General features: G+C 42.9%; 1 protein-coding gene across 1 annotated transcript in view; it reads left to right on the top strand.

Annotated features, from left to right (window-relative positions):
* Positions 1-1,982: 1,982 nt before the first annotated feature.
* Positions 1,983-12,486, top strand: part of LOC110506865 (ADAMTS-like protein 3) — a 224,875-nt gene continuing 214,371 nt past the window's right edge. Inside the window, exons 1-2 of the mRNA XM_090239130.1 lie at positions 1,983-2,344; positions 3,233-3,348. Coding sequence (XP_090095256.1) covers positions 3,280-3,348 — 69 coding nt within the window. The 5' untranslated portion in view covers positions 1,983-2,344; positions 3,233-3,279. The remainder of the gene's footprint in view (positions 2,345-3,232; positions 3,349-12,486) is intronic.

A 12,486-nucleotide genomic window follows, 5' to 3' on the forward strand; every position in this document is an offset into this window, starting at 1 on the left:
CTCCCATCTCACTGCCCTAACTCATCTCTCCCTCCCCCTCTCACTGCCCTCACTCGTCTCACTCTCATCTCTCCCTCCCCCTCTCACTGCCCTCACTCGTCTCACTCGCTCATCTCTCCCTCCCCCTCTCACTGCCCTCACTCGTCTCACTCGCTCATCTCTCCCTCCCCCTCTCAATGCCCTCACTCGTCTCACACTCTCATCTCTCCCTCCCCCTCTCAATGCCCTCACTCGCTCATCTCTCACTCCCCCGCTCACTGCCCTCACTCGCTCATCTCTCCCTCCCCCTCTCACTGCCCTCACTCGTCTCACTCTCTCATCTCTCCCTCCCCCTCTCACTGCCCTCACTCGTCTCCCTCTCTCATCTCTCCCTCCCCCGCTCAATGCCCTCACTCGTCTCACTCTCTCATCTCTCCCTCCCCCTCTCACTGCCCTCACTTGTCTCACTCTCTCATCTCTCCCTCCCCCTCTCAATGCCCTCACTCGCCTCACTCTCATCTCTCCCTCCCCCTCTCACTGCCCTCACTCGCTCATCTCTCCCTCCCACTCTCACTGCCCTCACTCGTCTCACTCGCTCATCTCTCCCTCCCCCTCTCACTGCCCTCACTCGTCTCACTCTCTCATCTCTCACTGCCCTCACTCGTCTCACTCTCTCATCTCTCCCTCTCACTGCCCTCACTCGCCTCACTCTCTCATCTCTCCCTCCCCTCTCACTGCCCTCACTCGTCTCACTCTCATCTCTCCCTCCCCCTCTCACTGCCCTCACTCGTCTCACTCTCTCATCTCTCCCTCCCCCTCTCACTGCCCTCACTAGTCTCACTCTCTCATCTCTCCCTCCCCTCACACTGCCCTCACTCGTCTCACTCGCTCATCTCTCCCTCTCAATGACCTCACTAGTCTCACTCTCTCATCTCTCCCTCCCCTCTCACTGCCCTCACTCGTCTCACTCGCTCATCTCTCCCTCCCCCTCTCACTGCCCTCACTCGTTTCACTCTCATCTCTCCCTCCCCCTCTCACTGCCCTCACTCGTCTCATCTCTCCCTCCCATCTCACTGCCCTCACTCGTCTCACTCTCTCATCTCTCCCTCCCCCTCTCACTGCCCTCACTCGTCTCATTCTCTCATCTCTCCCTCCCCCTCTCACTGCCCTATCTCCCCCTGTATCTCCCCCTGTATCTCCCCCTGTATCTCCCCTATGCTTTGCCAACATCTATTCCTCACCTCATAATAAAGGAGAACCTCCCCAGCATGTTGTAATAGCCACTTTGATCTGCCACACCACAGAGCATGGTGAGTGATAGCTGTAATACACCACTTCTCTACAGTGCCTGTATTAGGGCCAGGCGAGTGAGCAGCGGTGACAGCAACAGCATAATATGAGTCCAAAATGGCACCCTATTCGCTACTACTTTTAGCCAAGGCTCATAGGGCTCTGGTCAAACGTGGTGTTCTATATAGGAGATAGGGTGTCATTTTAGATGTAGACAAAACTGTGCTGGAGTTTGCCTATCTGGGTTGATTAAAGGCCCAAAATCACAGTGTGACAGTGGCACACAAGTTTATTAGGGAGGTCTTGAAACGTTGTATTAGTTTCAGAATGAAAATGTGGCTGGGGTACGCAAGAAAAAAGACCTATGGAACTAGTTACAGTTCATACTGTTGGAAACTGGTGTACTGATAATATTGCCATTATCTTCATTCTATACTGTTTCCCCCTTGTAATAAATGAGATGATGATGACTGCATGATGATTGTTTATGATGATGATGATGAAAATCATGAGTATGATGATCATGATGATTATTAGGATACTGATCTGAATCATGATGATGGTGAGGAGGATGATTGTTGTTATTATAGTTATTATTAATGTGACGAAGATGAATATTATGATCATCATGATGATGATAACGATGTTGAAATCTACTGAATAAACGTGAAGCTCGAACAAATCAACATAATCACGTACCCCTATTCTCCTGTAGCCGATTCTCAAATCCATATTGGCGATGGGACGAGGGCGGCAATCAGCTGCGCAGCGCTCTAACTTTGTCCGGTCATTATTTGAGCTCCATATCGCTACTTCCCAGTCGCGCTACATTTAGAGCGAGAGAAAGAGGGAGAGAATTCAGACTTTTATTGTGACTCCGTAGTAGGCCACAGCACAACGGAATATTTAGTTGTGTGCGAATAAGTTGTGTATCGATTTGATACATCATATTTGACTGCGAGTTTTGGTTGCGGTTCTGAAATCGGGGAGTGTCGCGCCGGGTGGAAATCAGGTTTGAGGAATCAGTGGGATATGTTGATCTGTACATGAGCGCAGCGCATTCTTCCGAAAGAAGGTAACATTATATATCTGTGCCATCGTACTGTCATTCTGTCCAAATGTCTGAAATATTTGGTGCCTGTGAATTGTCTCTATCGCGCCACAGAATCAGTTTAACCAAGTGCAAGTTGATTATTTCAGCCTAAATATTGTTGTTGTTCTGGCATTTTATGTTTACAGAACACCGTTTACATGTAGAAATGCGCCGCGTCATCTTTTTGACACGGTAGACATTTTCTGTTGTCAATATCGTTATTATTTTAAATACGTTTTATAGACACGTGAACTACCTGCTATACTGCCGTAGACATCGCTGAACTGTGCCATTAGATCTACCCTTACCCTGCGGGAGCATCCTTCACTGTCTAGAATGAACTTTCGAGAAAGCGGGAGCCTATCTGACAAGTAGAATGAATTTGCTAGATATCATTAATTGGCCAACGCTATTTCCAGCGAGGGAAGTGCTTCTCCTAGGATTCCATCCATGTAGCGGTTGTGCTGTTACATGTGTCAGTTATCCAACATATTTTCAGTACATCGTTATAATCACATTCATGCAATATTGAACCCTGATACCCAAAGAAACTACCTACCTAGTGTCATTCATAGTAGTTTACAGACGCACAGATGCCAATATCTCTATTTTTTTTATAGGCTATACATTCAATCTCAATCTGATTCCTTCTATTTAGGCTAATTTATACAATTTAACTTTATCATCGGTGACAGCTGATCGCCTATTCCTGTATTTTCACACATGTTTTTGCAACATCACTGTATTGTGTAAGTATTAGACTGGCCATAATAATATTTTGATTTGATGGGAAGAGCGGTGCACCTTCTGGGTTTTTGCTTTTCTCTCCCCTGTCTTGACACTGACTGAAACATGTGCTCCCTATCCCAGGCTGCACCTCACCAACACATAACAGCACGTTTAATCGCGGAGCTAAGATGAAACCACTCCTGTTCCTGCTCTGGGAGACTGGGCTAGCTCTCTCTCTGCTCTACTCGACTGCACAGGTACTGTACCATTCACATGGTGGCATTTAAATAAAAGTTTGATTCAATTTGATATGGCACAGTGTTTCCGAAATTGTGGGTAGGGCCCGCTAATTGGATGATGAGGCCACCCACTGTGGAGTCGTAAAACGTAATGTAAAGTGTGAGCAAACCTTCACTTATGTGATATTTTATTTGAAGGTTGCTTGCTCAACCCTGAAAAAGGCCCTGGGTTCCAGAACGTTGGTTCTGTTAAAAATGATTGGGAGTGATGAAGGGTGCATCTCAGTTGTATTTCCTTAATTCTTTGAGTCTGATGTTCTCACCTCCTTCTCAAAGCATGTTGGAGGAGAAGGTCTGAGGGGAGAACCTCCCCACTGGGCACAGATGTCAGTTCAACGTCTAGTTCTGATTTACATTTGGTTGAGTTGTCAACTAACGTGAATTCAATGTTCAAATTCACTCAGTGTATTTAGGTTAAAAGTTGGGTGAAAAAATGATGAAATTCCCTTCATTCATGATTTTTTACAAATCCAATCAGTTTGATTCAACGTCATCACATTGCAATTTTGGGTTGAAATGATGTAGAAACAACATTGATTCAACCAGTTCTTGCCCAGTGGGTCAGATCTTCTCCAATGTGTTTTGAAAAGGAGACAAGGATGTGAGAAATCAAGCAAAGACCAGATTCACCCGTAGAGTGGCTCACTTTCTTTGTTTTTTCAAATTGATGGTCAGTATATAGTCTGCACCTTGTCAACTATGTGGGGGTGTGCCTCTCTTCCAAATGACACTCCGTTCCCTATGTAGTTTACACTACTAAGTAGTGCACAATATAGTTTACACTACTAAGTAGTGCACTATATAGGGAAAACGGTACCGTTTGGGACACACAGATGGTCACATCTCGAAGCTCTTGTTCCTGGCTATTTCAGCCTATACAGGTGTGTGGCTATTGTACAGTGCCTTGCGAAAGTATTCGGCCCCCTTGAACTTTGCGACCTTTTGCCACATTTCAGGCTTCAAACATAAAGATATAAAACTGTATTTTTTTGTGAAGAATCAACAACAAGTGGGACACAATCATGAAGTGGAACGACATTTATTGGATATTTCAAACTTTTTTAACAAATGAACAGCAGTTTTCAGTTCTTTCCACAGATTCTCGATTGGATTCAGGTCTGGACTTTGACTTGGCCATTCTAACACCTGGATATGTTTATTTTTGAACCATTCCATTGTAGATTTTGCTTTATGTTTTGGATCATTGTCTTGTTGGAAGACAAATCTCCGTCCCAGTCTCAGGTCTTTTGCAGACTCCATCAGGTTTTCTTCCAGAATGGTCCTGTATTTGGCTCCATCCATCTTCCCATCAATTTTAACCATCTTCCCTGTCCCTGCTGAAGAAAAGCAGGCCCAAACCATGATGCTTCCACCACCATGTTTGACAGTGGGGATGGTGTGTTCAGCTGTGTTGCTTTTACGCCAAACATAACGTTTTGCATTGTTGCCAAAAAGTTCAATTTTGGTTTCATCTGACCAGAGCACCTTCTTCCACATGTTTGGTGTGTCTCCCAGGTGGCTTGTGGCAAACTTTAAACGACACTTTTTATGGATATCTTTAAGAAATAGCTTTCTTCTTGCCACTCTTCCATAAAGGCCAGATTTGTGCAATATACGACTGATTGTTGTCCTATGGACAGAGTCTCCCACCTCAGCTGTAGATCTCTGCAGTTCATCCAGAGTGATCATGGGCCTCTTGGCTGCATCTCTGATCAGTCTTCTCCTTGTATGAGCTGAAAGTTTAGAGGGACGGCCAGGTCTTGGTAGATTTGCAGTGGTCTGATACTCCTTCCATTTCAATATTATCGCTTGCACAGTGCTCCTTGGGATGTTTAAAGCTTGGGAAATCTTTTTGTATCCAAATCCGGCTTTAAACTTCTTCACAACAGTATCTCGGACCTGCCTGGTGTGTTCCTTGTTCTTCATGATGCTCTCTGCGCTTTTAACGGATTTCTGAGACTATCACAGTGCAGGTGCATTTATACGGAGACTTGATTACACACAGGTGGATTGTATTTATCATCATTAGTCATTTAGGTCAACATTGGATCATTCAGAGATCCTCACTGAACTTCTGGAGAGAGTTTGCTGCACTGAAAGTAAAGGGGCTGAATAATTTTGCACGCCCAATATTTCAGTTTTTGATTTGTTAAAAAAGTTTGAAATATCCAATAAATGTCGTTCCACTTCCTGATTTTGTCCCACTTGTTGTTGATTCTTCACAAAAAAATACAGTTTTATATCTTTATGTTTGAAGCCTGAAATGTGGCAAAAGGTCGCAAAGTTCAAGGGGGCCGAATACTTTCGCAAGGCACTGTAGATGTGTGTAGTACATATTATTGTAGATGTGTGTAGTACATATTATTGTAGATGTGTGTAGTACATATTATTATAGATGTGTATAGTACATATTATTGTAGATGTGTGTAGTACATATTATTGTAGATGTGTGTAGTACATTGCTATGGGACAGTTTGAGGATGTTCGTCTGCCTGGCTATGTGTCTATTTGGAGCCAGCTGAATTGAATGTCACCTCTCTTTATGAGGATCAACCCTCTAAAGCCCTAAGGTTGATATATATATATATATATATTTATTTATAGTGATTATAGTAGTGTGTTGTAGTGGTGTCTAATACACACACATAAACAGACACACACACACACACACACACACACACACACACACACACACACACACACACACACACACACACACACACACACACGCTGCTGAGGGCCAGGTGATAACAGAGATCTGTTGGGCTCTGCCACTGAGTGGTGAGGCCTTTTTTTAGGATAAGGGATGCATCCCAAATGGGACACTGGTCAAAAGTAGTGCACTTTATAAAATAGGGTACCATTTGGCACGCAGACAAGGCTTGCTAGTTAACATGTAGTAAGCTAGTGTCTGAAAACAGATGGAGCACACTGAAACCTGAATCTGCCAGTTGACTGTGATGTTGGACATGCTGCTTTAGGCTTCTACAGGAGACCAACATAGAGTTGGAAGTCTGTTTTATGATTTGTTTGTATAACATGCTGGTATTTGTATTTACATGTTGTCTGTATGGAGTAAAGGGAATTACCCATAGAGATTAGAATAACTTTGATTCTCCTCTCCTCTCTAGTGCTGATTCAGTTTTCCCAATAGCCCAATGTAGGGCCCCTTTACAGCACTTGTAATTGTCTGGCTTCTGAAAGACGTGTCTGTCTTATAGGTCCAGTCCTGCATTTAATTTCTGTCTGTATGTGAGTGTAACACGTGGAGCCGTTGCGTGGGTAGTAAGTCAGAACAATGAAAGCCACCAGTGTCGTGAGGACAGGCGTGTCTGCTAAGGCTCTCTCCTAGTTCCCAGCCCTCTCACTCATCTGCTCATACAATTAGACCCTGAATCTGGCGCCTAACCTCTTAGGGACCATGGCCCTGACACACACCTGCACGCATGGACACACACAGACACACACATGGATGCAATAGACAACAAGGAATCCACAGAGTCCGACCAATTGGATCCTGGTATAAGTGTGCAGCGCCCATCATTGTTGGCTCAATAACCCCTATTTTTTATTTAACATTGTTATCAGGAAATATTCCAAACGTATGTAAATCAGCTCTTGTGCTGCCCCTCCAGAAGGACGGGGATAGTAGTGATCTTAATAATCATCACCCCATTTCAAGGCTTCCTTTTCTAGATAAGATTATTGAATCCTTGGTAAATGTACAACTTTGCTCTTTTTTGTCTGAGAAATGAATTTTGAATGTAAACCTCACAGGGTTCAGGCCTGGACAGAGCACTATTACAGCAACCACTCTAGTAGTTAATGATCTTGTCAATGCTTTACACACTACAATGAAATGTGCTGCTTTGTTTGTGGACCCGTCAAACACTTTTGATACTGTTGATCAGGCTATTTTATATGTTTTCCTCAATAGGCCTGAGCTCTGTCTCCTGTTCATGGTTTCAGGATTATCTTAGTGACAGAACTCAGGATGTTGTGATTGATGGGGTTAAGTCTGAATTTCTTGAAGTATGTAAAGGTGTTCCACAGGGGTTGATTTTGGGTCCTGCTCTCTTCACTATTTACTGTATATACACACCATTGGTCAGTCTGTTAAAAATGGTGAACTTCATCTATATGCAGATGATAGTATTATGTCTACTACTGCCCGACTTGATCTGACTGTTGATCTGACTGTTGATCTGAATGTTGATCTGACTGTTGATCTGGCTGTGTCTAAACTACAGTCAGCTTTTAGAGCTATGCAGGAGAATCCCTTAATGATTTAAAACTTGAAAACTAAATACATACTGTTTTGAAACTCTCTCAGAATGTTTCAGATGACCTACATGTTCACTCTTTAGATTTTTCTCCAATCAAACGTGTTCCCGCATATAAATACTTATGTCTTTGAAGTTTTAAAAACATAGATGAACTGGTTAAGAAGCTAAGATTTAAAGTTGTCTTTTTCTACGGAAACAGATGGTGCCTTTCTCTAAGCAGTAGGAAGCAGATCATTCAGTCAACCTTTTTATCTGTTCTTGTTTATGCAGCTGCTACTACACTTAAACCTTTGGATATCATCTACCGTAGTACCCTTTGTTTTGTTACAGGGGAAGGTTTTAATACTCATCACTGTATCATCCTGTATCAAAAGGTTGGCTGGACTTGGCTCAAGACCCGTAGGTCTCTACATTACTCCCTTTTTGTTTACAAGGCCCAACTTCATAAACTTCCATCTTATCTAACTTTGCTTTTGAAGTATAGACACCTGAGTTGCCTAATCCATTCATGTGATTGGTTAACTGTTGAGGTTCCTAGGGTCTCCACAGAGCGAGGTAAATCTGCTTTTAGTGCTAATGCACCGTATTGCTGGAACAAAATTCAAAATACTTTTAATCTTGATGTTCTGGTGCCGTTCTGATTGGGGACTTATTGTGGAGGAATGCCTTTTTTTTCTGGGTGATTTGTGATGTTTTAGGTCTCAATATGTTGTCCCTAAAGGTTAAATAAAAAATAATAATATGGATAGATACATATGTACGCATGACTGCTCTCACACACACACACACACACACACACGGATGCATACTCACATAGGCAGGCACATGCACTCAGGTAGGCTTTCCCTCTCTCTCCTTCTCTCTTTCCCCCTCTCTCTCTTCTCTCTTTCTCTCACACACAGCTGCCAGGGGTCTTTCACCGGCCACACCTGTGGCTTAGCCTCCCTCTGTGACCAGTGGAACAGAGGCTCACACAGGCCCTGTGTGTGTGTGTGTGTGTGGGAGAGAGAGAGACTGAGAGTGAGAGGGCGTGAGAGAGAGTGAGAGGGCGTGAGAGAGAGAGAGAGAGAGAGAGAGAGAGAGAGAGAGAGAGAGAGAGAGAGAGAGAGAGAGAGAGAGAGAGAGAGAGAGAGAGAGAGAGAGAGAGAGAGAGAGAGAGAGAGAGAGAGAGAGAGAGAGAGAGAGAGAGAGAGAGAGAGAGAGAGAGAGAGAGAGAGAGAGAGAGAGAGAGAGAGAGAGAGAGAGAGAGAGAGAGAGAGAGAGAGAGTCAGTCTCCTAGGGAACAGATGGAGGGGAACACATTATATCAGCTGAGTGCTTTAGCAGATAGCATGTCCAGGTTTATTTGTAATTCTGTTGAGTTCATGTCTCCATAATATATCAGTTGTCCATTCCCCCACTTTATCTCACACACACACACACACACACACTCCAACTGTGCCTCTCTTAGCTGCATATCGCCCCAGTAATGAGTTAACTGTATAAAACGACGTGCTAAACTCCTTAAAGTCTCTTAAAAGTGCTGATTTCACCACATTTGTGATCACGTGTCGCTGTAAATACTGCTGCTGACAGGAGCAAGGGACACAGCTTGCTCAGTCAGAGCACCGGCCTCCAGAATGCTGCAGTGATTTGTGAGTTAGACCTCAAAACACTCCTCTTTCTCCCCTAAACGCTGTTTTCCCGGACTCAGAGTAGCCCTTTCCTGCAGTCAATGACCAAAAGCGCCCTCTTTGGCCTCATGGGTGGAATGTTATTACTTTTTCATCATTTCATAATTATTGACGATACTTTTTTTAACGACATCTGGTGTGTCAATGTCAAACAGTTTTGTTATATTTCAGTCTTCTGTGATCTATATAAAGTGTAATATTGGGATGTTATACATTTCAACTCTATATCTGACATGGTACATTTTATTTTTATTTTTTATTAGTCCATAACCATGTGTGTGAGGTGTATACTTTTGTTTCAAAGTAGATTTGCTTAACACTACAAATAATCTCTCTGTGTGGCCCTGATTTAGCCCACTGCAGTAATTGAAGAAGGCATCTATTTATCCTTCAACAGTTTAACTCATTTAAACTTTTTTCTTTAAAAAAAAAATAAAAAAACAGACTAATTACGGATGGTCTGTTGCCGGTCAACGTATGAGCCCCATACCGTCTTGGGCTCAGTGTTAGTCTGCATTTTTTACGGAATTCGTGACTGATACAAAATCTCTGAATCTCTGTGTGGCCCGCTGTAATCTACTCCTGACCTGTACTATAATGTAAACTCAATGAAGAATGTCCACTGAAAGTGTTTTTCTGTTGAAGCGTGAGGGAAAGATTAAACTTGGTGGTGGAATGTTTTGGGCATTGGACAGTAGAGTCAGCCAGCCAGCCAGCCAGATAGCCAGTCAGTCAGGTCAAATGAGGATTAGTAGGGTGGAGGGTTATGGGGGCTGTAGTTAGGGAAGGGTGGGGAGTTATGGGGGCTGTAGTTAGTAGGTCCATGCTTGGCTGGGTGTCTGCCTGGATTATGACAAGCAGATGTGGGATTAGACTCACGCTTGATTGGCTTTTATTGTTGCCGTGGTTTTCTAGAGGTGCTGTAAGACTTAGAGCTCTGCTTTCCTCCTCTTCAATTTCTCTCTTTCTCTTGATCTCTCTCTCGATCTCTCTCTCCTTCTTTCAGTGTCACTCTTTCTCTCTGTCTCTATCTCTCTATCCCCCTTTCTCTCTCTCTGTAACCTCTTTCCTGTCTCTGTCTGTCTTTCCTGTATCTCTCCCTTCCCCTCTTTCTCCCTGTCTCTATCTCCCCTTTCTCGCTCTCTGTAATCTCTTTCCTGTCTCTGTCTTTGTCTTTCCTGTATCTCTCTCTCTCTCCCTCCCCCTCTTTCTCTCTCTCTGCCTCAGACTCCAGAGGTTACTGAGTACAAAAGTTCACTACTGGTATTGCGCTGTTAGTCAGGCATCCATTTTGACAGATTTAGCTCAGGTCAACAGGTCAAAACTTTGTTGTTGTGTTCATTGGCAACAGAAAATAGTGAGAAGACTGTGTGTGTGTGTGTGGTGTGTGTGTGTGTATATAGACTCAGGAATAGAAGAATAGACAGTAGAGGTCGACCGATTAATCGGAATGGCCGATTAATTAGGGCCGATTAATTAGGGCCGATTTCAAGTTTTCATAACAATCGGAGATCGGTATTTTTGGACGCAGATTTTGCACATTACATTTTTTAATTTTTTTTTTTACATCTTTATTTTACCTTTATTTAACCTTTATTTAACTAGGCAAGTCAGTTAAGAACACATTCTTATTTTCAATGACGGCCTAGGAACGGTGGGTTAACTGCCTTGTTCAGGGGCAGAACGACAGATTTTTACCTTGTCAGCTCGGGGATTCGATCTTGCAACCTTACGGTTAACTAGTCCAACGCTCTAACCACCTGCCTCACGAGTAAGAAGCCAAGGTAAGTTGCTAGCTAGCATTAAACTTAATCAATCATAATCACTAGTTATAACTACACATGGTTGATGGTATTACTAGTTTATTTAGCGTGTCCTGCATTGCATATAATCGATGCAGTGCGCATTCGCAAAAAAGGAGTGTCGTTGCTCCAACATGTACCTAACCATAAACATCAATGCCTTTCTTAAAATCAATACACAAGTATATATTTTTAAACCTGCATATTTAGCTAAAAGAAATCCAGGTTAGCAGGCAATATTAACCAGGTGAAATTGTGTCACTTCTCTTGCGTTCATTGCATGCAGAGTCAGAGTATATGCAACAGTTTGGGCCGACTGGCTCATTGCAAACTAATTTGGCAGAATTTTACGTACTTATGACATAACATTGAAGGTTGTGCAATGTAACAGCAATATTTAGACTGATGGATGCCACCCGTTAGATAAGATATGGAACAGTTCCGTATTTCACTGAAATAATAAATGTTTTCTTTTCGAGATGATAGTTTCCGGATTTGACCATATTAATGACCTAAAGCTCGTATTTCTGTGTGTTATTATGTTATAATTAAGTCTATGATTTGATAGAGCAGTCTGACTGAGCGATGGTAGGCAGCAGCAGGCTCGTAAGCATTCATTCAAACAGCACTTTTGTGCGTTTTGCCAGCAGCTCTTCTCCGTGCTTCAAGCTGTGTATGACTTCAAGCCTATCAACTCCCGAGATGAGGCTGGTGTAACCGATGTGAAATGGCTAGCTAGTTAGCGAGGTGTGCACTAATAGCGTTTCAAACGTCACTTGCTCTGAGTCTTGGAGTAGTTGTTCCCCTTGCTCTGCATGGGTAACGCTGCTTCGTGGGTGGCTGTTGTCAATGTGTTCCTGTTTCGAGCCCAGGTAGCGGCGAGGAGAGGGATGGAAGCTATACTGTTACACTGGCAATACTAAAGTGCCTATAAGAACATCCAATAGTCAAAGGTATATGAAATACAAATCGTATAGAGAGAAATGGTCCTATAATTCCTATAATAACTACAACCTAAAACTTCTTATTTGGGAATATTGAAAACTCATGTTAAAAGGAACCACCAGCTTTCATATGTTCTCATGTTCTGAGCAAGGAACTTAAACGGTAGCTTTCTTACATGACACATATTGCACTTTTACTTTCTACACTTTTCTACACTTTTACTTTCTACACATTGTTTTTGCATTATTTGAACCAAATTGAATGTTTCATTATTTATTTGAGGCTAAATTGATTTTATTCACTTGAATAAGAGTTCATTCAGTATTGTTGTAATTGTCATTATTACAAATAAATTAAAAAAATCGTCCGATTAATTGGTATCGGCTTGTT

This window comes from Oncorhynchus mykiss, chromosome 6, assembly GCF_057628025.1.
Source record: "Oncorhynchus mykiss isolate SJ-2025 chromosome 6, ASM5762802v1, whole genome shotgun sequence".
Classification (NCBI taxonomy): domain Eukaryota; kingdom Metazoa; phylum Chordata; class Actinopteri; order Salmoniformes; family Salmonidae; genus Oncorhynchus; species Oncorhynchus mykiss.